The sequence below is a fragment of the Trachemys scripta genome, chromosome 4, assembly GCF_013100865.1.
Source record: "Trachemys scripta elegans isolate TJP31775 chromosome 4, CAS_Tse_1.0, whole genome shotgun sequence".
NCBI classification, from domain to species: Eukaryota; Metazoa; Chordata; order Testudines; family Emydidae; genus Trachemys; species Trachemys scripta.
This window is the reverse complement of record NC_048301.1, coordinates 90,404,596-90,424,845: the sequence shown is the minus strand read 5'-3', so window position 1 is coordinate 90,424,845 and position 20,250 is coordinate 90,404,596. Positions and strand designations below refer to the sequence as shown.

At 38.1% G+C, this 20,250-nt stretch overlaps 1 protein-coding gene across 5 annotated transcripts in view; it reads right to left on the bottom strand.

The window, feature by feature from the left end:
• ELP4 (elongator acetyltransferase complex subunit 4) overlaps positions 1–20,250 on the bottom strand; it is a 256,311-nt gene that overhangs the window by 147,109 nt on the left and 88,952 nt on the right. For 4 of the 5 annotated variants that reach the window (XM_034769882.1, XM_034769881.1, XM_034769880.1 and 1 more), the window contains one exon: positions 11,436–11,624. The exons of the other annotated variant lie outside the window; for it this stretch is intronic. In XM_034769882.1, the coding sequence (XP_034625773.1) occupies positions 11,436–11,624 (189 nt within the window). The remainder of the gene's footprint in view (positions 1–11,435; positions 11,625–20,250) is intronic. 5 annotated transcript variants of the gene reach the window in all.

Here is a 20,250-nt window from a genome sequence, read left to right as displayed (position 1 = left end):
GTAACGAGATAACATAAAAAGAAACAGTCTACCATACAGACATACAGAATTGCACGTCACACCAAAATAGCATAGTTCTAGCACTAATATATCTGATAATTTAATATCAGAACTCATGTGCATTATACATCAATGAACAGGAGATTTTTAGAGCTGTTTACACTTCCTAAAATATACATAAAATGTATTCTTTACTTGATTTGCGATGTATTTTAATAGTTGCAGTAAGAACATTTTAGTAAAAATCTGTTCCAGAAATCTGGCCTACAATCAGAAGCTCCCAGAACAGGAGGGATCAGCTTTTTCGCCCACTGTTCTCATCTGAATCCTGGCTGAAAAACTACTCCAGCTCCCAGCTTTCCAGAAGGCTCCATCCCAGGAATCCTCGCCTGCCATTTGGTTTGCTGATTTTAATCTCACAGGACTGTCTTACAGTGGTTCCACTATGCTGAACTGGCACTTGCTTCTAGAAGTGAGTTATTATTAAACTTGTAGGTCAATTGTGGCACTAACAACTCTTTGGAAGCTTTCAGCCACAGTGTACAATTTGCCGGTCTAATTAAATATTAATTCTAAGTGTTACATTTTGTGGCTAAGAGCTTTTATTTTCCATCATCAGTCTGGAAGAGAAAGAGGTTACAAGGCTAATTTAATCTTTTTTTCCCTAGCATTAAAGCTTAACTACATAGGGCACAAAAACATCATTAAAGATGTAGCATTCCTTTATATTACAATTATAATGTAATTAATAGAGCAGGTCTAAAACACAAAGATGTAAGTTGAGAGCTGATCTAGAAACTCCAGCTTTTAAAACATCAACAGTTCATATATAAAATGTCACTGTAACAAAATATTGCACATTTTGGAATGCCATTCTTCACAGAAAATACATGTACAACAATTTAAATAGAAAGTAGGCTAATACAAATTGTCGTCATTTATACTGACAGGAAACACACAAAAAAGATTTAAAACAACATTTGCATGGCCTTATTACAAAAGCCTATCATACTATTTATGTAAAAAGCTAACATCTCTTTAGAAATATAAACAGGATCTAACAAAATTATTTGCTAAAAATACATAATACACTCTGAATTTTTTTAAGTTTCCTTTCCTCGTTTTTGCTTATCACTGTCCAAATGGGCTCAAAAATAAGCCTACTCCCTTCTGCTTCATAACAGTTGTGTCCACGCCTGGACACTGGGCATTATATTAACTACTTAGTCCAGCAGCCAAAAGATTCCATATGCTGGAACAGATGACTATCTCCATACTGTGATGGGACATTTAACTATTTAGATCTATGCTGCATTTGAAAACTTTAGGCCTAAATCTTGTTTAAATTTTTTTTAAAAGCTGTCCAATCTGTAAAATTATTTTCAGAATAGATGGATACATAAAGTAAAATGTTGCTATGCTGCATTTAATCGTTCATTTTAGTTTTATGATTTGCTTATAGTTTTATTTTAGAAAACCAATCTTATCCACTTTTCTATATTCAAAGGTGCATACACACATTGCATACAGAAGATGGTGGTAATTGTGGTGGTGGTGGTGGTGAGTGAGATTATCTTTTGACATAAATAGGTACACATATGCTTCTGAAAGGAAAAAAGTTTGAAACAAGTCATAAGCAATATAGTATACTGTATATGCACATGTCTATTTCCATATGTTGTGTGACAGTCTTTGGTCATAGTATATATGAGCCACTTAATCCGCAATAAGTATATAGTTATGAAAAAAGCAAAACTAAGTCAAGTATATATGGTATCTATGATCCAAATAGCCACCATAGGATCAGTATAAAGTGGCTACTATACATTCTGGTAGCCACTTTATACTGATCATATGAAAGTACAAAATACTACAATTTCTTCTGCTACTTAACAAATGAATGTAACAAACAAATTATTTGAAAACAAAACTATTTACAGCAATTTTAAATTATATCTTTTTTCAAGCCTCTATTTGACCTTAATTTTGAATAAGCTTTTATACATGTAGAAAAAAATAGTAACCAGAAGAATATCTCTGTATCTGAAAATGGTTTAGAACAAGGATGATTATCAACCTAGCATATCTGCATCATAAATCCATGAAAGTCTACACTTCTCTGTATGGATGTTACTTTAGAACATTTTCTACATGTGATTGTGTATGCAATATTAAATCAACACAATAAAATGTAACAAACTTACAATTCTCATACTTTCCATTTTGAAGAATGTTAAAAGGTTGCTAAGCTAAGGTATAAAAATTGTATGGCAGATGGTCATGGCACACATTTCTACATAATGGTCACATCTTCATGGTATTCAACATTTTGTACTTATGAACTCACAAAGTATGTTAGTTCTACAGCATGGAATCATTCTTAGCTCTTGTTTTAAGAATAAAGATTTCACACAGAAACTCTCAAGCTATAGGAGTTCACATCTCATAATCTTATATTAGTAGTAGTAGTAGCAGGTTCTAACGCACTCTCTTGCTTGATGTATAGAGTTTAGCTGCTAAAATACTCAGCATGAACACAAAAGCCTATGGATGTGAAAAGGTTTGTTTCTGAATTTTTTCTACACTGAAACATACTGTAACATGTATCCACTTCAGTGAATTCAAAACACCAGTACATTAATATTGTAGGAGATTAATTTTTAAACGTATCAGATGAAATAAAGAAAATAACACACTAAACAGAACCTCATTAGACTCTCTCAAGAGGAGTACTATAACAAGGCTTATTCATACTGACTTTTCATTAGTCAATTAATTTCCCCTGGTACATGCTGACTAATACAGTTGGTGGCAGTTCTTTCCAATGAGGTAGCTTCATATTTAAAAGAAGGGACATCTGTAATGAAAGAACTGAGATTCTTTCAAGGAACAAATTGATATCACCATAATTTATCTGATCATCACATATTCAAAAGTTTGATTGTGCACCTGACTGACATGGAACTTGCTACAAATGTATAAAAAGCTACTGTAACTAATATTTTTGGGAAAAACCTGACATTGGATTTGCAACAAAGTATGACAAGGTAACTAATTACATAATTTCTAGTAATTTTTGAAAAAAAATTAATAGGCAGACTTTTTAGTTTCTATCTATTTACTTTACCCCTTAGGACTTTCAACAGTGCCCACCACTGTAGCATTAGAGCCCTTTGTATTATATGCTACTGCATAAACACTTTGCTATGATTGTACTCTACAATGAGCAAATTATCAAAATAAAACACCTAACTCATTTTTATATCATTTCTCAAATTTGGAAAGCTTGAAAAATAGTCCACTTGATCATCAGTCATTTTAAAAATTGACATTCTCCCTTCTTAAATGTACAACTGCATTTCACAGGCACAGTGCATTTTCAAGCAGCGATGGAAAGACTTGAAAAGTAACCTTCCATCAACTATATAAATCATAATTCATAAGCATCTCAATATTTATTACCTGCCAGACTGTTTCAGATAAGAGTGCTTTCAATCAGTACAAAATATCAATCAAGTAAAACTTGTCACACATCATGCGAATGAACTGGGTACATTTTTAGTGTCACTTCTCAAATTCCTCTGCCAACATAATCTATTCCTAAATTGTTCAGTCAAGAAATATGAATTGAGAAATGTCCTTTTTGTCAAACACACAGTTTGCCACTAATGATCTCTGCAATTGTAAACACTATTACAGATGATTATGTTCTATGGTGGATTATAATTTTACCAAGTAATTCTGAAAAAAAGTTTGGAACTTTTAAGTGACTCTGCTATCAACAGGCAGCCTTTTGGTTAGTTAGGAGTAGAGAAGACTGAGAAACTTCAGAAGGACCTATAAAACCTAGGTGAATGAAAATCATATAATGGCAGATGAAATTCAAAGTTGATAAATACAAGGCAATAAATACTTGAAGGAGTAGCCTGAACTACTCATATATATCACTGGGTTCTAAATGACTGAGGAAAAAGAACTGCATATTATTGTGGATAGTTCAATGAAAATCACTGTTCACTGTCCAGTGGTGGTTAAAAAAGCCAAAAAAGTTGTTAGAACATCTAAATAACTGGTTAATAATGGAAGCTATATAAATCAAAAGGCATGAAGAGTGACTGAAAAACTCTGGGACTATTTAAGAAGTAGATTAATAGCCAACATGAGGGAGGCATACAAAATAATGGATAGTATACAGAGAAAGTAAATTGAATGGTCCTATTCACTGGCTCACAATACAAGAACAAGGGGATATTCAACAAAATGAAAAGCAACAAATTTAAATACTGAACAAATACACCAAACACAATTCACTTATGGAACTCATTGCCACAGTATATCATTGAGGCCAAGCACTTAGAAGGATTAAAAAAAAACCTAAACGTTTATAAGAATAAGAACTTCCATAGTAACATTAGGTAGAATTATTTTTAAAATATAAGAAACAGAAACCTCACACTTTAAGGTATAAGCTAATCACTAACTGGTGGGATTGTGAAGAAACTTCCCCACTAAAATGTTATTCAACAAGTTGTCAACTATAGGTTTTGTTGCACCTTTGTTTGGAGCCCTGGTACAGGCCATTGTCTGAGACAGGATAGTTAGAACAGACAGACCACTAATGTGATCTGCTATTAAAATTCCTATATTTCAAAGAATAAACTTGTTAAAATTTAAAACCGATCTGTGGGGGGTTCTTTTCGTTATAGTCACAGCATGGAAACAGAAATAAGATTCTATTGTAGCTTGAAACTTATTTATCATTTAAAATGTACCCCCATGGAAATTACATAAATGCAATTTCCCTTTCAGAATCAGCTATTGAACTATTTAGCAGACAAAAAATAATTTAGTCAAAATCTGATAGAAATGGAATAGTTGTAAAGTGAATAATTCTGTAGAATGTAACACACTTTATAAAAAATGGTGTGCATTATATATACTTTCAGTGTTTTGACTTTTAGATTTGACCAAAAAAAGCATAAGCTAAAAATAATTATATATTCTTGGTAATATCAAATTTAACAGGCATATAGAAATATACTTGAAGTACATGTTTTCATTTTTTTTAAACAAAACAAAAACAAAAAACACTGTACTTTACTTTTTTAATCCACTAAGAAACACCAGCAATGGCATTGTGAGTAGTTGAGTTGTGAGAATGTGAACAGCTGCTGTTATTATAACTAAAGGTCTGCTTACTGCTTGAGCCTGAGAGACCACATGTTCGGCTGTCCTCTCATCTTGCCATCCTCACCAATTAACTATTAACATGGAGGGCTGTACACATGCTCTCGGGGGCTCTTTAACAGGCTTCTTGGAGAGTGGAACAACTACACAGCAGGGCTCTGGGAAGTGAGTAATGTTGGATATAGGGAATCTTCAGCAGCTTTGCTCCTCCTAATGACAGTTCACTCTAGTGCTTAAAAGAAGATGCATGAAGTTTAACCATTTTCACAACTGTTCAATGCAATCTATTGGACCAGATACTGCAAAAGAGACTAAAGTTTCTGGTTTTTTTTCCAGAATACTTGAGCTTTTATTGTGGAGTAGATATGTTAAATTGGACAGCAAAGTTACAGGACACTAATGTATATGAGATTTTATTTCAGTCTTAACTACATAATTCAATTAGGCAGGTGGATTTTACGGATAATGGAATTGCATAACAGAATTCATCACTAGTCCTAACAAGTAAGTTTATCTGAAGTGCACACACAACATATTAGATCCAAACTTTTAGTTGCCCTTCGCAATGTTAGTTTGAAAAGTCACATTTTAACATCAGTTCTGAACCAACCTCACTATTTTTTCTTTACAATTTCCTTAACTATGTGTTGCTTGCCTATAATAAAATTAAACATAGGAAGTAAGCCAAAAATATGAGAGCAGCTAATCATCAATGTACAAGCCCGACAGAATGTTAAGAACTAAAAATAGAAAGCTGTTTACTGACATAAACTACTAGAAAGGACAAGTATAACAAAGAAAATATACTAGAGCAAAATTCTGTCCTTGCATGGGTGTAAATCAAGGCAGACTTTACTCCACTGCATGTAAACATAAAGAGAAAATAATAAATGCCTAAATTCCTGATTCTGCAAGTCCATAGGTCTAGGGCTGCTCAGCACGACACACTTCACTGACTCGTGCTGGTATCAATTTCAAATTTAGAAAAAACAGTGTTTTGTCCCAGTTTTGGTACATTTTTGAAGACTTTGATAAACTGAAGGAGCCACTGGTTAACCTGAGCTGCCTAAACTGACAGTGTGCTGACTGAGGGAATGTGCCTTAGGATCAGCTCCCTCCACCTTATGTGGCACATGTTTCCCCATTGCCCTCCCCGACCTCCAGGCATATAGTGGCCAGATTAATTGAAAAACATGAAATCTTGTGGCATATGACAACAATCCCAACTTCCCAGATATGTTTTTGGGGAAAAAAAGGACAAGATCCTGTTTTTTATAAACCTGTTCCAGAGACATTTCTTACATTTCTAGTCACCTTGTGCTGCTAAAAAACTCCCAGGCACGCTTTTCTGATCCCCCCAACAAAACCCTCCCAAGTAAACTCTTCCCTCACATACCTAGCTTCAGACAGACATATTTCATGCAATTAAGATTTAACAATTCATCCCCTGCCCTGAACCCACATGCCAACTTTCTGGCCCAATTTACAGTATATCTCAATTCTGCCAGTTCTCTTCTTCACTTTCCAGGCCAGGTCCTCAATCTAGTCTGATCCATGTCCCACTCATCCACCAACATTTCACTGTTCTTTCTATGCACCTCATCACTGTCTCACCCTCAAATCAGGTTCCAAATTTCTCTATGCACTCTCTTTTTCCTAATATGGTCTGCTCTAAAACACCAACCTTTGCACCATAAGGCCCTCATTATCTTCTGTCACTCCTCCTCACTGTTTTCAACGCCTACATTTCTTCACCTCATTTACTTCTTAGGAGGAAGATCCAGAACTCTTGGGCAGAAGTAGTCTTTGCAGAAGACTTTGGGGCCCTTGTCCCATCAATTCCAAGAACTATCTAAGGAATTACCAGTCATAACTGCTCATATGCCTGCCCTGATGTTCAATTTAGAGAAGAGGGAGGGCAGAAAAAGGACCCGTGCCAATGCTGAGGGAGCCATGAATGGCAGGAGAAACAGCAAAGAGACACATGGATCCATTCCCTTACCATCCCTTCTGTTAGTTAGGGAGAACTCGGTGGAGGAGCAGATACATCCACAGATTCAGGGTCTCAAGTGAATGGCAAGCAAATTCTTTCCTTGAAGGAACATGTAGTGAGTTTTGTGGAGTAGTCTCAGGTACTAGCTTGAGCATGCCTATACACACACAGACATGCTCACACCAGCATAATCACAGGATCAAGAAGAAGTTTAGTAAAGATGGTCATTACCTCCAATCTTCCCATTGAATGAATGAATCTAAACTGCCCTTAAGGAAGAGTGTGGCACGAAATGCTGTCAGGATTCAGAAAAGAGCACTGCAAGGAGCAGCGACATATGGTATAGGGGTGACAGGGAAGGTAAGAGGGTGAAAATGTGCTGGGGAATGTAGCATGCATGTATATACAGGAGATCATAGAGGGAAGCAGGAGAGAGTCTGAATGAACAGGGGAATAACAGAGTAGGGAGAATGTGTGGGGTAGGAGACTAAGACAAAACTCCTTGCATTGGGACAATTTGAAACCACTGTACCTTTAGCTAAAATACAATTGGAATGGGAAGGTTTAAAAGGTATTTTAAATGTTAGGATATTGGATAGCATTCCAACAGATGTGTTGGTTGGTAATGATATACTGTCTGAGTCCAAAGCTGATAATATAATAACTTGTAGTAATAAGGAATATAGGTCGATGGTATAGCAGCTGAGGTGGGGAGAAGACATTTCCAGCTCCTGCTCAGCAGAAAATGGCAGCATGTCTCTAAGAGTGTGTGGGTGGGGAAGTGTGTGGGGGGGAGTTGCTTTATGTACCCGAGACAACTCTTTGTGCTGGCAGAAGCCAAGAATTTATAGCAGAACAGAGAGCAGGCCCCTCCCTAAAAAGCATATGTGAAATCATCTTCAGTGGGACCCCACCTAAGGAAAACAGGGGAAGGTTTTTTGCAGAAGAGGGAAAAACTATAGAGAGGCCCCTTTGGGGAATAACAGAACTCCTGGGCAGGCTTATAAACAACTGATTGTGCCTCCCATCCTGGGAAGTTAATGTTGTTAGCCCATGACTGCCCTAGTGCAGGTCACTCAGATTTCAGAGAGGACATATGAGAAGTTAAAGAAGAACTTTTATTGATCAAATATTCAGAATGAGGTGACAGACCACTATAGGTCTTGTAACTTATGGCTGAAGCACAAGAGGGCTCCACAAGGCTCCTCTGCACTGCTTACCTGTAATCATGGAGGCATTTTTTAGGGTGGCTATGGATATTGTTGGCCCTATGCCCCAGCCAACCCAGAGGGGAAAGAAATATATTTTGGTAGCACTGGACTTCGCCACTAGATACCCTGAGGCAGTTGCTCTGTCTAATATAGAGGCTGACACAACAGCTAAAGCTTTGCTCTCTATATTCAGCTGTGTAGTTTTCCCAAAGTACACTGTATCATATTGGGGTCAAATTTCATGTCCCAGTTATTTAATGAATTATAGCGAATGTGTGGGGTACAGCAGATCTACCCCACCCAGAAACAAATGGGTTAGTTGAAAGGTTCAACAGAACTCTAAAGTCTATGCTGGGAATGTATGCAAACACAAGGGAAAGTGACTGGAATGAAATGCTACCCTCTATGTTATTTGCTTCTAGGGAGGCACCCCGAGAGTCCACAGGCTTTGCCCCCATTTGATCTTCTGTATGGGAGAAAGGTCACAGGTCATCAGGATCTCACTAGGGATTCTTGGGAGGGTGGCTCTGAAGCAGAGGAAGAACCAGTGACTAAATATGTACAGCAGTTCAGAAAGGAGTTAAGGGACATGATGGAAGTAGTTCAAATGAACCTCATTAAAAGCCACAGAAGGCATAGTATAGCCATAATGCTTGTGAATGCTTGTTAGAGGGGAGTCTTGGTGCTGATGTTACTCACTGTAAAAAGGTACAAAATGCAAAACTCATAGAGGAACCTTCTGAGATTGTGAAAAGAATTAATGAGGTCCCTTGGAACACACAGAGACCCCACAGCAAGGTTACTTTACAGATTCTGGATGTTAATAGATGTAAAGTCTATCACAATATAGAAGCCATTATGAACATGTGCTGAGGAGGATTCTGAGACAATACATCTCATCAATTTGATGGCTGAATGCCCTGGTGACACATCACTAGAGAACACTGAAATATGTAAAGAGTTAACACAAACTGAAAGGGCAGGAATTTTGACTGTGCTGCAAACTCATAAGCAGGTATTCTCTAGCATACCAGGTCTGACTCATAGGATGGTCCATCAGATTGACACTGTGGTGATCTGATTTTGGATATACCAATTCCAGAGCTTAATGCTCTCTTTTTATATAGTATACAGTGGTCATATTGTCCAACATGATCTAAACATGCTGTGCACAGAGGAAGGGCAGGCTTTTTGTAGATCTTTTGTACTACTGGCGTTTGAGGAGATTAAATGTGTAGATTTGACTCCTGTTGGGATCAACCTTGAGTCACATGATCATCCAGATGTACTCCTCAACCCAATAGAGAGGTTGTGTTGCAACAAAAGTGGACTTTTCTAGGTTTACCTGAAATCCTAAGGATTGAAGGAGGTTATATAGAGAGGACCGCTGATTGTACCTTTTGGTATGATAAACCAGTGAGCAGACAGTTGTCAAGGAAAGGAAATACTGGACTGCTCTGGTGGCACAGTGTGCCGCTACCACGGACAGCACCTTTGTGAAAATTCTGGGAGTTGTCAAGAGACTGAAGGGAAGAACTTTGTATTGATAATGATCCAGGCCCACCATGAAGCACAGGAATCTCTTGTGTGTTTGATGAATGTCTATATGGAAATAGGCATCTTTCAAATCAAGAGTTGCAAACTGGTTGCCTTTATTTAGTGAGGGGATTTTCGAGGTCAGGGTGGTCATCCTGAATTTTGAACAGCATATGAAGACATTCAGTTGTCTGAGATCCAGGATGGAACAAGGAAACATCCCTAATTAAAACCTCTCCCTCCGTATTGAGGAAGCACAGGTTCTATAGCCTCTAGCTGAATCAGGGATTCTACCTCCTGTTTGAGAAGTATTGTCACAGTGCTTTTTCCTCAGATATAGTGTCACCTAATATTAAAAGTATTTTGATTTTGTAATACTGAGAGTTAGGAAAGAGGAAATCTGAAACTGAAGGCATACAAAAGAGGAGAGTTGATACACCTCCAGTCACACTGGCAACATGTGAAAAATAGGAATGGTTGTGATTTTCAGGAGCACTGAGTGCCTGTAACACCAATTTAACAGGAATTATGGGCACTCAACAGCTTTGAAAATTACAGTGTTGACATGAGAGGCATATATTTGCCCTTTATGAGAAAGTTTACATCAAAACATTCCATGTTTGTTAAACAAAATTCTATCAAATTTATGCATAACTCTATTTACTGTGAATGCGCTTCTTTCTTTTATGAGCTGCAGCACTTTTTATAGAAGAAAGTTTTTACATTTTTCCTTTTACTAAAAACTATTGTTCCAGAAAATAAATTAAGGCTTAGTATACTTCTGTGAAGTACTTATTATTACCCCTCCCATTTTACAGATGGGAAAATTACTCAGAGACAGATTAACTGACTTGCTTGTGATCACATTGGAAATTTACGGCAGAATTAGGGAGCAAACCCAGCTCTCCCAGATCTAGGTTTACTGCCTTTTGAAATCAGTGGGAATGCAGAACTTTGCCTAGCAGAATTGGATCTTCTATAAATTCTACCTATTTTATTTTATACATATCAAAGTCATATGACAGCTATACCTGTATCTAAGCCATTACAATATTCAGGTGTTTCTAGATAATGCAATGTATTGCTGCATCACAAAAGCACAGAAGAAATTCAGTAACATTATTTTAAGTCTATCTTTAAAACAAGACATGCTAAGCTGAAGGATGCCTATTCGGAATGTCTTAAATTGGTTTTATTCTCTTGGCTCACTCAAAAAGTTTATGAATGACTTTTATTTGCTAGTAATTACTGAAAGATAAATTCAGCATCTAAATAATGTTGAAGACCATACTGTATGTCAGAGTAAAATATAACATGAGGTAAAATTTCATCTAGAAATCAATTTGCTACTGATGCAAAACAACTTCAACAGGATGCAATTTTCAAAATCATTCATGACACTTCAATCCATTTTGCTCATTAAGTGTCCACTAACTCATTAACTTTTTTTTGCGCATACTAAACCATGTACAACAACTTATGAAAAGAAGCAATTATAGTATTCCTACCTGGATAAGATGGGCTGGCACTGTGATTATGCAGGCTGACAACGACATTCTGAGGAGACCACGGAGAACATACAGAAACTTTGTGAGGCTAAAAATATCTTCTGGATTATCAGTGCAACAAATGTCATCTCCCCACAACACTGAACCAAGGCTCTGAATTCCTATCCGCAGAATATTTTTTTGTTTTTTCTAGAGGAGATGAGAAAAAATAAAATGACTAATTTTTATTTCTCACATTAAGAGGAAAAACACCTCCCATCAAATGGATAGATAATTTTTAGAACTTCTGTAATTTATATTATGTATGTCCATAGTAAATAAATAGTTTGAAGTAAGCATGTGATAGCGTAAGAGAGCCCGGAGAGGGAAAAATATGTATAGTAGTACCAATTTTTGCATCAATGGCAAATTTGCATCAATTTGTATCTGTAATGATAGACAGATAAAAGTGACAAGTTCTTAAAGAGCTTATATACAAATGCTAGAAAACTAAATAATAAGATGGATGAATTAGATTGCCTCGTATTAAATGAGGATATTGATATCATAGGCACCACAGAAACTTCGTGGAATGAGGATAATCAATGGGACACAGTAATACCAGGGTACATATATCAGAAGGACAGAACAGGTCGTTCTGGTGGGGGAGTGGCACTACATGTGAAAGAAAGCATAGAATCAAATGAATCAAAAAAGTTAAATGAATCAAACTTTACCATAGAATCTCTATGGATAGTATTTGCATGCTTGAATAATAAGAATATAGTAGTAGGGATATACTACTGATCACCTGATCAGGATGGTGATAGTGACTGTGAAATGCTCATGGAGATTAGAGAGGCTATAAAAATAAAAAAACTCAGTAATAATGGGGGATTTCAGCTATCCCCATATTGACTGGGTACATGTCACCTTAGAACAGGATGCAGAGATAAAGTTTCTTGGCACCTTAAATGACTGCTTCTTGAAGCAGCTAGTCCTGGAACCCACAAGAGGAGAGGCAATTCTTGTTTTAGTCCAAGTGGAGCACAGGATCTGGTCTAAGAGGTGAATATAGCTGGACCTCTTGGTAATAGTGACCATAATATAATTAAATTTAACATCCCTGTGGTGGGGAAACATCACAGCAGTCCAACATGGTAGCATTTAATTTCAGAAAGGGGAACTACACAAAAATGAGGAGGATTGTTAAACAGAAATTAAAGGTACAGTGCCAAAAGTGAAATCTCTGCAAGCTGCGTGGAAACTTTTTAAAGACCCATAATACAGGCTCAATTTAAATGTATACCTCAAATTAAAAAACATAGTAAGAGAACCAAAAAAGAGCCACCGTGGCTAAATAACAAAGCAAAAGAAGCAGTGAGAGGCAAAAAAGCATCCTTTAAAAAGTGGAAGTTAAATCCTAGTGAGGAAAATAAAAAGGAGCATAAATTCCAGCAAATGAACTATAAAAATAAAATTAAGAAGGGCAAAAAAGAATTTGAAGAACAGCTAGCCAAAGACCCAAAACGTAATAGCAAAATTTTTTTTAAGTACATCAGAAGAAGGGGGGGGACTGTACTGGGACCAGTCCTATTCAACATATTCATAAATGGTCTGGGAAAAGGCGTAAACAGTGAGGTGGCCAAATTTGCAGATGATATAAAACTACTCAAGATAGTTAAGTCCAAAGCAGACTATGATGAGCTACAAAGGGGCTCACAAAACTAGGTTACTGGGCAACAAAATGGCAGATGAAATTCAATGTTGATAAATGCAAAGTAATGCATATTGGAAAACAATCCCAACTATACATATAAAATGATGAAGTCTAAATTAGCTGTTACCACTCGAGAGATCTTGGCATCACTGTTAGTTCTCTCAAAACATCCACTCAATGTGCAATGGCAGTCAAAAAAGCTAACAGAATGTTGGGAATCATTAAGAAAGGGATAGATAATAAGCCAGAAAATATCATATTGCCTATATAGAAATCCATGGTATGCCCACATCTTGAATACTGCATGCAGATGTGGTTGCCCCATCTCAAAAAAGATATATTAGAATTGGAAAGGTTCAGAAAAGGGCAACAAAAATTATTAGGGGTATTGCACGGCTTCCATCTGAGGAGAGATTAATAAGATTGGGACTTTTCAGCTTGGAAAAGAGACGACTAATCATAGAATCATAGAATATCAGGGTTGGAAGGGACCTCAAGAGGTCATCTAGTCCAACCCCCTGCTCAAAGGAGGACCAATTCCCAACTAAATCAAGGACTAAGGGGGGGTATGACAGAGATCTATAAAATTATGACTGGTGTGGAGAAAGTAAATAAGGAAGTGCTATTTACTCCTTCTCACAAACACAAAAACTAGGGGTCACCAAATGAAATTAACAGGCAGCAGGTTTAAAACAAACAAAAGAAAGTATTTCTTCACACAACACACAGTCAACCTGTGGAACTCTTTGCCAGAGGATGTTGTGAAGACCAAAACTATAACAGGGCTCAAAAAAGAACTAGATAAATTCATGGAGGATAGGTCCATCAATGGCTATTAGCCAGGATAGCTGGGAATGGGTGACAGGAGATGGATCACTTGATGATTACCTGTTCTGTTCATCCCCTCTCGGGTACCTGGCATTCGTCACTGTAGGAAGACAGGATACTGGGCTAGATGGAACTTTGGTCTGACCCAGTATGGCCATTCTTATGTTCTTACGTAATGGGACAACATGCAAAGTTTGAGTATCAAATATTGGTTTAACAGAAGGAATGGAACTAAAAGGAAATAGTTTGCATTTTTTGAGAGTGACTAATTAAAAGTGACATTGTAGCTGTGTTGGTCCCAAGATATTAGAGACATAAGGTGGGTGAGGTAATATCTTTTATTGGACCAACTTCTGTTGGTGAAAGAAACAAGAAGAAACATGGCACCCAAAGAAGAGCGCTGTTTAAGCTCAAAAACCAAAAGTGAGGTAGTGTTCTGATAAAGCACCTTTTAAAGAGTATATAATGATTTTGTTTATTCCCCCAATTTCTTTAAAAAAAAATTGTTAGGGGATTTTCTTCTGCCCTCTGTCTTTAGAAGGGTCTCTTGGGAGCAACTGAGAGCAACAACCAAACATTCTCAGGTTCACTTTTCTTTTGTCCTCCTCTTTTCTCCTTCTGTACCCAGCTGCCCGCTGCTTGTTATCTGTTCACTTTCTTTCAGCTCTACTGCTGCTGTTGCTACTACTAGAAGAGCAGGTAGATTGGCTAGACTGGCTTTTTCCATCTACATATAGTCAGAAGGTTGCACCAGTTTCTTTCTGATTCAGAATTTGCAACCACCATCTACAACTTTGTCTACTCCAGATTAGACTACTGCAATGTGCTGTATGTTGGCCTATGTTTAAAATCTATCCAGAAATAGTAGTTGGTGCAGAATTCGGCAGCTTGATTGTTACAGGATACATCTTTCTGGTAGCACGTGACACCATTCCTTGGGATCTGTACTGGCTACTTAAAAGATACCAGGTAGAATTTAAGGTGTTGGTTTTGACCTATAAAGCCTCAAATCGCCTAGGACCTCCTTATCTGAAAGACCATCTCTCTCCCTCTGCCATACTACCACATTAGCAGTCAACAGGGATGCCTGAACTACAGCCCACTCGTGTAAGAGAAGGAGCAATTGGCAGGGCAATTGATGGTCACTCAGTTTAGGAATTTACAGCCCTCTCAATCTGAAAGAGTCCTTTTTATTGAACATTGGGGAATGCTACAAAGCACATTGCTTTCCACAGCCAAAAGAAATGGGGGAGGACTCTGGAGAAAAAACAGAAAGATCAAAAGTATGTTTTAGCTGCCCTTAATATTTATATTAATGACTGGGTGAAGGGGGTCTCCTGGAGTAATCTATTTGCATAATTTTATTTTTCAAATGTTTCAAGGTGCCACTAGAGCAAAGGAGAAGCACTCTTTTTACTGAATGAATGTATACATTGAAAAAAAAAAGTAAATATAGATGGTACACTCCCTTTTGCACGAGGGAGTGTGGATCATTCACCAAAAAGTTAAATTGACTATATGACACGGTGTTGTCAAATGCAAAAGTAAAGAGAAAAATGCATTATTTTTTCCAATCTCTTTCCATTATAGTAATTTTAAGGGTTACTTGCAACAATAGTAAGTACAAAATTTTCAGAAGGAAATATGATTTTCAAAACTGAAGCTGTCCCATTAAGATGCTATGGTTATAGGCAGGAGATGCACCCAGAGTGCACATTTTTGTGTAGGACAGGGGATTTGAGGGAAAAGGATTGAGGCTATATTTCCTTTCTGATAGTCTTTAAAGGAGAGTGTTAGCTAATGAATGCTGTAGTAGCGCCAGAGGTAAAGGATTACATCATTCTGGGAACTTGCTCATCATACTGAGAGTGAATACTGGGTTTCTGACTAAATATTTTCTTACAAAACATTTTTGTTTGCAATATATGATGCCAATAAGTCACTCATACCTCATTCCTGGATATTTACCAAAATCCGTATTTATACCTACATCACTTTTGATCCTAAGCAATTTCAGAGTACTTTGATAAACTACTTGGGCTAGATTCACAAAACCCCTGCTCAGCTACTGCCTAACCCAATAAATGCCTAGAATCCTGAAGCACCTACGTTTCTGCCATTCAAGTCCCTGAGGGACATAACTTTTGGCAGCTGGGGATGCACTCAGACACCTAAGTCCTGACTCTGCCCAGAAGCTTGTTACTTAACTCATACCTAAGCTCCAGAGTTATTCACTAACTTGGCATTCCCTTGCCTATCTTGCTTTTAGGACCTGATCCAGTAGGCTTTCTCTGAGCATATGTAAACCATACAACAGACTATGGAGGAGGATATGGTTGTGGTAGTGGTCCCCTTATAACTTTTAGCCTAATGGTTACAACACTCACCCAGGTTGTGGCAAACATGGGTTCAGTTCTCTCGCTCTGCCTGATGTGGAGCAGGGCTTTGAATTTGGGACGCCTGCCTACCATATAAGTGCCCTAACCATTGATTTATGGAGTCACTCATTCTTTCCCTGGATCAATGGATATTTAACTATACACAATGGAAGAGTTTCAACAGATTGAGAGAGACCTTCCACAGAATACTCTATAGCCCAGTGGTTAGGGCACTGAGGTGGGAGACTCAAGTTCAAATCCCTACTCCATATCAGGCAGAAGGGGAAAAATTATCAAACTCATATCAGGTCTCCCATATCATGGATGAGTGTTCTAACCACTGGTCCAAAAGTTATGAGGGCACTACCCCTCTCCTCAACCATTAATTTGGCTTAGGTGCCTAACTCCAGAGAGAGGATTCATGGCTGTGAATACTGAGTGGACATAGGTGCCTAAATCCCTTTCACCGGCAGAGCCTTAGGCAACATCCCTCTCCTTAGCATTTCCTAATGGTGATCTTAGGCAGCTCTCTGCTCAGTGCGCTGACTTCTGTGAATCCCATTCTTAGGTACCTAACTGTCTCCATGCATTGTACAGAAAGCCTGAGCACTTAACACAGAGTTATGAATTCTACAAGGCAGCAAAGTGCGTAAGTGCCCTTTGTGAATCTAGACCCACATATGAAAGAAGAATTTCACCAACTACCTAAGCACAGCTCCTACTGAGTGGAAACCATACACAAAACTAGCACATTGCACAGCGTGTTTGAGACACAGAGGGGAAATTTTGACCAGGACATTAGAGCGAACAGTTATTCTTAAAAAAACTCTGTTCATGCAGAGTTGATGGGGCCTTGGCTTTTACGGACTCATCTATAAAACACACACACTGCTGCATCAAACTCAGTTTATTCAACTCTCCTGGATAAAGAAGTGAACTGACCTGCTAGAATCTCTTTTGTTCTCTCTGAAAGCAATATATTCAATTACTGGTTCATTATTGCTCCACATTCTTTTCTCTGGTGTGTAGTAATATATAAAATTACCTGTTTATAGTACCCGCATCCTAGCACAGGATAATATAGCAAAGCCTGACATTGATCTAAGTGTTGGAATGTTACATAATTTTGGCCAGGGTGGGGAAGGTAAGAGTTGAGAATCTAATCAGAGAGCATGATGGTGTACAAAAATTTCTAGAAAAAAACCCATTTTCTGTAATGTTTAAGCAATTCACAAACTATGGATAGGTTACGAAATCAGCTTTGTCCGGATTTTCTGGACAGTCAGCAGGAAAAATAAATGGTGTTCGAAGTATCTCATATCAACAAAATAAATAATACACAGGTGAGTCATCAATAGAAATGGGAGGTCTCTCAACTTGCTCTGAACTTTTGCAATGAACAAAAAAGTTGCCTTTTCTGGTCAATGAAAATAAAAAAGAGCAGCTTGTAAACACATTTACAAAACTGAATCAGAAAGTTAGCCCCCCAATTGCTTTAAGGACAAACAAGTCCTTATAGGACAACACTTAATTCCTCTTTGTAGGATGGGTATGAGAACTTTATACTCCAGGATAATGATATATCAATATAAAAAATGCTAAAAGTACCCTTATTTGTTTCATTGAGGACAAAGTATATTTTCTGTGTTTCATAATTTCTATGAGGATGGTTGATATTACAACAGACTAATTATTCATTCAATTCTTGTATTATGAGGCAAGCAGTGTTGGAGAGTAGACAATTTTAAATACATTCCACAATATTAGAAGTTGTATAGTCAAAGAAATTATTTTAGATTAAATGAATCAACTTTACTCATTTCTAGGCAAAATAAATCCTTGACCAGCATCTTTGCCCGAAAGATCACTAGATTTGGGCTCCAATGGATGCCACGGAAAGATAATTCCAAAGAAGTCAACTGAGAATGTCCTGTCACCAAACATGATGGACCAAATTAAAACAGTGAAGTGGGCACAACTCCCAATGACTTTAAAGTATTTTTAGCTTACAGATTGTTCAAACTTAATTCCCAACAGTAAGCCATTACCAGCCAATGTTAATCATGTCCCAGGTTATGGTGAAAAGGAATATTATATTATGAGATTCTAGATTATTTAGGGATTTAAGAGGGGGCATTTGATTGCAAACTGCTCAGACTGGCCTGACCCACTTAAGAGACGAGTGATGGTTCTGGATGAACTTCAGGATAGCCCCAAGTAAAGTTCATTGCAGCAGTGAAGCCGAGAAGTAACAGATATCAACTGTTGTCAGGTCCACTCTACGGAGGAACTGTTGCAGTCTCCTGGCCAGCAAGAGATGGTGAAAGGCTCTATGAGTCATTAATGCTAACAGAGCATCAGGGCCCAAAGGCTATGGACCATTTTGGCAAAAGTCTGTTAAACCTCTAATACGGTAGTAGCCTCTTCCTACTCCTACAGCTGTTGGATTTGTTTCTCATCTGGGTGGAGTCACATTCCATTCACTTCTAGCTAGATTCCAGTTCAGACACTGGGACTATAGGACCTTGGTTTAAAGAAAATGAGAGGTCATCAACATACTGATGATAACACAGATCAAAATGTCTGCAAGGGATATAAGGGATAGCTCAGTGGTTTGAGCATTGGCCTACTAAACCCAGGGTTGTGAGTTCAATCCTTAAAGGGGCCACTTAGGGATCTGGGATAAAATCAAGTGAAAGCAGGGGGCTGGACTCAATGACCTTTCAAGGTCCCTTCCAGTTCTAGGAGATAGGATATCTCCATATAAAATTAATTTATAGAATTGTGCTTTATTCACAGTTGAACATTAAACTAAATAAGAGCAGTTTAAGACTACATCCATCACATTCCTTTACAAAATGGAGGTTAGTTACCTTTAACCGGAGGTTCTTTGAGATGTGAGGTCCATATGTGTATTACATAAATGGGTATGCAGAGGGCCACCGAGAGCGGGTTTGGGCCCCGGTGAAATTTTTTTTCGGGCCCCCCAGCAAGAGCGGACTGGCTAAACAGGGTCAACAAGAGGGGGTGAAGCTGGGGAAGCTGGCCCCCCTTCCGGATCGCCGGGCCCCGGTAATTTGTACTGGCTTCCCCCACTCTCGTCGGCCCTGGGTATGCATGCGCACCATGAGCCTGTGTCTGGATATTTTTAGTAAGCAGTGTTCGTTGGTCCACACATGCGCAGTGGAACTCCTCATAATCTGAATAGAGAGCATAAAGGGCAGTGCAGACCAATGTCTCTCCAATTCCTATTTTGACTGTGAATCTAGAGATGACTCATAGCAGTGGGCATGGAAGGCTGTTAGTGGAATGCAGATATGGACCACATCTTGAAGTAATTTCTTCTCTGAGTGATGATTCCTAGGGGTACTCCACATTAGTAAGCAGTAGTCAAACAAACAGGAGGTGGGTGCCAGGATGCAGATGTTATGGCCATCTGCAAGACTGCTGTTTCCATGGCTGTCTCTGTAGAAGACTGGAAGAAAGTGTAACATCTTGTGAAGGTATGTCATGAGCTTCAGGTAGCTGCCCCACATATTTCTAGTAAAGGTACATCTTGCATCCATCCAGGGAGGGAATATGAGCTAGCTGGAAGCAAAGGATGACGCAGCCGAGATCCACTGAGAGAATCTCTGGGCAGATGGAGCTTGATAGCTTGATCTCTTGATCTCTCATCTATGACAATAAAAAGTCTAGGTGTTTTTCTAATTGCTTTTGTTTTAGCAGATAAAAGGCTAGTGCCCATTGGATGTCCAGGGAATGAAGCCTTCTCATCAGAGACATACACTTTTGGCAAAAATACTGGTAAGTGGATGGTATGCTTCATATGAAGCTCTGTAATTACTTTAGGTGCAGGGATTCTGGCAATCTGGAGGCAACTGGTGTTGTCGTGACCAATAGGAGAAACAGT